Below are 5,127 nucleotides of genomic sequence, written 5' to 3' on the forward strand. Positions count from 1 at the left end.
TCGGATTCGACTGTAATTGGTCAATTTCTTACGGCTTGAGACTTAAAACACCTATTGTAGATCCGGGATTATGACAGATATCTTAACCTCTCTCGAACTTACCTTTAATCTTTAACGGTTAATAACTTGTTTCGCGAGGCATGTCGCATTTTTTTTGCCGGAATCTTTCGTTTTGAGTGAAAATGCATCGAATTAGTATTATACATTTTTATTAAGATTGGAGGTGAGAAGAGCATTTTATATAATTACCAAAGTGGAAAGATAAGGGATAAATAATAAGCCATTATTTCGAAACAAGAAACTACACTACATGACACTGCACTATGTCGGATAAAAAAACTGTATTTGTTACAGTTGGCACAACAAAATTTGATGATTTGATAACTACAGTATTGAGTCGTGCAGTTCTGGAGGTAGTGTAAATAGTATTTACATTAGGTCTGTTTGAATATCTGTCCGCGTTGTTTGCACTTCATGCATTCAGAATCTTCGCTTTCTCTGTCTCTTGAACGCCCGAATACATATTTATCTCGTTTTAAGTGCAAAATTTTTTGAGAATTTTAAGCAACGTGAATAAACCTATTTTATCATTATTTACATTGATCTTTTTTGCATACTATAGCATTTGATCATCTGTTCTTCATTGCATTTGTATGTATATCTGTTAGAGAGCTTACAATTAATATTGCTATTCTAGGCCCTATCAGCACGTAATTACAGGCATCTAATCTTGCAAATTGGCAATAGCAAATTAGAACCGGATTGTACTGCACGTTATGGCTTCCATAAGATAGAAATTTTTAGATTAAGTCCATCCATTGGAGAATATCTGCAACTGACAGACCTTGTGATAAGCCATGCAGGTGCAGGAAGCGTGCTGGAAGCTTTAGAAAGACGCAAACACTTAATTGTGGTGACCAATGATCTCCTCATGGACAATCATCAGATTGAACTGGCTGAGCAGCTGTACAAAGACGAACATTTGTATTATTGTACTTGTAAGAATTTGTTGCACGTCATACAAACAATGGACCTTGCAAAGTTAAAGCCATTTACCAATGACAATAGTGCAGATATTGCTAATTTTATTGATAAAGTAATGGGATTTAGGTGACAGTGTTGAGGCTGTTTTGCCTTTTTTTTTAATATAGGAAGAAACTGCTTTATATATTAAAAAAAAGTCAAATAGCTGTGGGAACAAGCAGCAATATTTATATATATATTTGAATTCTTAACATGTTTTACAATAAAGATACATATTTCATAAAGTTTAAATTCATTACTATAATATATTATATGCTTGATTTAATTTACAATAATAATACATTATACACTTAAACAACCGTTTCTCAGAACTATGTTTACATATTATAGAAAAAATAACTCTGCAATTAGTTCAATTGCGACAGATCATTGGCAGTTTTAACGTTCCCTTAGATAATTTGTAAATTATTATTGGACAATTGTTTTGTTTACTATTAACATAACAATTAATTCTGTAAAAATATCATAAAAATTGTTCACTGTTAAAATAAGTCTAGTTCTTTAAAAAATATTATTTTTAATGTAATTTTCAGTATTGATCAATATTTTGTCATTGAGAATAATTGATGCAATATTAGCAAGTGAAATAATTTTTATACTCTAATACACTACTATGTTCTGTGAGTTATTGCTGTATGGCATACTTTCAATTTATTTTCCACGAAGACGTTTTACACGGATATGAAGGAAACTACACAGAATTATAGTAGTGTGTGATTTAATTGATTAAGCCAAGCCGTGTCATTTCCTTTAGAAGTTCATTACCCATTTGTGCAGGACTCCTTGTTACTATTACACCAGCCTGATAACAGAACCCATGTATATATTACTTAATATTCCAAAAATTATTTAAAATATAATATTAACGATATATGAGCATAAATGGTATATGAATAGAAATTTTGATTTACTTTCTCGAGTGCATTAATTTTATCTTGTGCGCCACCCTTTCCTCCTGAGATTATAGCACCAGCGTGTCCCATTCTTCGTCCAGGTGGTGCTGTAAGACCAGCGATAAACGATACCACTGGCTTAGCTTTTCCACCCTACAATATATAACATGTATTTAGTGAATAAAATATGACATACTAATCCTATGATAGGATTTTCAGGACAAAGGTAAGATGGGATTAGATTAGGTTGGATCATGTGGGATTTGGGTACCAATAATTTTGAACAGAAACCAACAGTATTCTTTTCGATGAGATACTCTGCTGCAAATTCCTCTGCACTGCCACCAATCTCTCCTATCATTATAATACCACCGCAATCTGGATCGGTAAGAAATACATCCAAACAATCAATGAAATCAGTACCATTGAATGGATCACCACCAATACCAACACATAATGTTTGCCCAAGTCCAGCCTTCAAAGAAAATATTGTTAACATATTTGACATTTTATAAGTATACAACCTTTATATATATATATATATATGTAATACCAATCTTTCCTTTTTGATGTATATGACCAGGCATAATACCAATTTTACACTACAACATTACACATAAAAAAGAAAATTATATTTCACATTATCAATAAATTTGTAATTTGTCTAAAATTATTTCTATACCTGTTCAGGTGCTATTATTCCCGGGCAGTTTGGGCCAATTAAACGTGACTTATTTTGTTCAAGTAATCGTCTTTTTACTTTGACCATATCGTGTTGAGGAATACCTTCCGTAATACAAACAACTAATGGCATTTCTGCATCAATTGCTTCCATAATGGCTGATGCTGCAGCAGGAGGAGGAACATAAATGACTGTTGCAGTAGCCCCAGTAGCTTCTTTCGCCTATAAAGTATCACAGATAATTTAAATATCATAGCTGATAAATAAATAAATATTGTAAAAGAGTAATACTACCTCCTTAACAGATTTATATACTGGTTTACCAAGATGTTCTACTCCAGCCTTCTTAGGACTAACTCCACCTACTATCTTTGTACCATAATCAAGTGCTTGCTGACAATGGAAAGTCCCTTGCTTTCCAGTAAAACCTTGACATATCACTTTGGTGTTTGCATCAATTTTTAAATTCTTCCTAGTTTCTGTATAATTAAATCTCACCTGGGAACGTAATAAACTTCCACAGTTCTTGACTGAAACATTATAAAAACATAATAAATATATATAGGTAAATCCAATATAATAAAATGAAGATACATGAAAGAGAGGAAAGGATAACTAGGGTATATTTATTAACTAAAAATGTCACAAGTATGACATCATATAGACTTTAATATCAATATGCAAATTAAAATAAAAAATTATGTATAAAAATATATATTAACAATACTACATACAAGTTAAAAATAAAAAGGTATGTTGTCTTTTAGCATTGTGACAGCAAAATTTCTAGGTCAAAGTTCACTTGCTGTTACAGATTATCCAATGAATGTAATTTGACATTTATACTGGCATAAAATAACGAACAGAAGATACCTACATAAAATATGCAATTTTCTAAGAAAAATATGGAAAAGATTAAAGCATATGAAAGAAAAGGGGAATCGCTAACCCTAGCTATGTGTGAGTTATCGTTACAGGGGAAGGGTCACGAGAGCATTACTGTGAGAACAAATCATCCAATTGCTTTGCATATGAGCTCGTAGATCGTTCCTAATTAGTAAAACACGCATTTCCCGATAAGGCGCAATTCAGTCGTAATTATGTCTTCCCTTATATAATGAAATGTTATCATAAATGCGAGCTGTCAGCATTATTTTTAGTCTGTTCATAGGCTGCGCATGGCGTAACCAGTGGGAGAAAAAATTTCGAGAGTATTGCCGTTAAAATGTGTAAAAGTCAAAGAGAACATCGAGAACGATGTAACGCGAGGATATTACGGGACGTACGAGGATACGCTGCGAAGACCCACCAGCGAATTTTGAAAATGACCTGGCAGCCACAGCCATCTCTTAGTTTGTCCTTTCCGCTGAAGAGGCAATGCTCAAAATTGAATTAACACCGGAGCACCATTGAAAGTACTAGTCACTACAATCTAACAAGAAGGTCAAGTCCAGGAAAAGATACAGACAGGAGCGCGAAGTTTGCCCGGTTGTGCCACGAACTTGCGAGAACGTTGAATCGAGAATCGTGCCTCGATCGCTACGGTTGGATTCGGGGAGACGCTATTAGCGCTGTTTGCGACAGCCAATCTGGGGCTCTATTCTTGAAAAGCAACGTATACGAAAGTCTAGGGAAATGCTACAGTATATGTTACGTATACTGTAGTATTTCCCTAGACTTTCGTATACGTTTCTTTTCAAGAATAGAGCCCCTGAAGCTTGCATTTTGAAATCAATGCTTCGTAGCAGACTCAACAATTTTGCAACCGTTTTGTGATTCTTCGCTGTGAGATAGGACTATTCCTTTAAATCTAAAAGTATAATCCAATCAGCGCGACGAATTATAAAACGGTTGCAAAAGTGCTGAATCTGCTGAATGCAGCCATTGGCTATTGCAACAAACTTGAGATTAGCTTGCAACTATTGTAGAACCGGCTTTAGGATTGTTCGCGTCGCATGCTCCAATATGTTCCAATATGCTCCTACCATAGCTCCTACTCACTCTATCAAGCGCGTTGGAGTGAGTAGGAGCTATGGTAGGAGTATGTTGTAACATGTTGGAGCATGCGACGCGAACAAACCTATAGACAATGGACTGCACGATTCGTATCTAATAGCGTTTTCGACCTGACCAGGGTTGAATTAATGGCGTTTTGTGCTCTCCTATTGGTAGAGTGGGTGACGTCAACCAATAGAAAAGATTAATCCAACCCAGGTTGATGCAAACCCGATCGGGCCGAAAACGCTATAGGTTTGTTCGCCTCGCATGCTCCAACATGTCCTAACATACTCCTACCATAGCTCTTACTCACTCTATCAAGCGCGTTGGAGTGAGTAGGAGTATGGTAGGAGCATATTGGAAGGGGTAATCCCGATTGACCACGGCTCGATTGGACACCACCAATCACAGCGACCGGTGCTTCGGAGCTTTGTAGTCTTAGGCGTCGTCTACAATACACGGAGTAAGAAGTAAGAGTAAGAAATTGACCAATCACAGTCGATTATTCTT

The 5,127-nt window shown here is 35.4% G+C and overlaps 2 protein-coding genes across 2 annotated transcripts; one reads left to right on the forward strand and one right to left on the reverse strand.

The window, feature by feature from the left end:
* The first annotated feature begins 108 nt into the window (after window positions 1–108).
* On the forward strand, window positions 109–1,143 carry Alg13 (Alg13 UDP-N-acetylglucosaminyltransferase subunit). Its single transcript, XM_018509873.1, has 2 exons — window positions 109–413; window positions 698–1,143. The coding sequence occupies exons 1-2, from the start codon at window positions 324–326 to the stop codon at window positions 1,112–1,114; spliced, it is 507 nt and encodes a 168-aa protein (XP_018365375.1). The 5' UTR covers window positions 109–323; the 3' UTR covers window positions 1,115–1,143.
* A 177-nt stretch (window positions 1,144–1,320) lies between these two features.
* Scsalpha1 (Succinyl-coenzyme A synthetase alpha subunit 1) lies at window positions 1,321–4,109 on the reverse strand. The gene is made up of 7 exons (XM_018509864.1): window positions 3,929–4,109; window positions 2,914–3,149; window positions 2,620–2,841; window positions 2,484–2,539; window positions 2,233–2,452; window positions 1,956–2,090; window positions 1,321–1,846 (listed from the first exon to the last, which is right to left on the reverse strand). Exons 1-7 carry the CDS (start codon window positions 3,963–3,965, stop codon window positions 1,763–1,765), a joined length of 990 nt encoding a protein of 329 aa, XP_018365366.1. The 5' UTR covers window positions 3,966–4,109; the 3' UTR covers window positions 1,321–1,762.
* Window positions 4,110–5,127: the final 1,018 nt, after the last annotated feature.

The sequence above is a fragment of the Trachymyrmex cornetzi genome, unplaced genomic scaffold (assembly GCF_001594075.2).
Source record: "Trachymyrmex cornetzi isolate Tcor2-1 unplaced genomic scaffold, Tcor1.1 scaffold320, whole genome shotgun sequence".
In the NCBI taxonomy this organism is placed as follows: domain Eukaryota; kingdom Metazoa; phylum Arthropoda; class Insecta; order Hymenoptera; family Formicidae; genus Trachymyrmex; species Trachymyrmex cornetzi.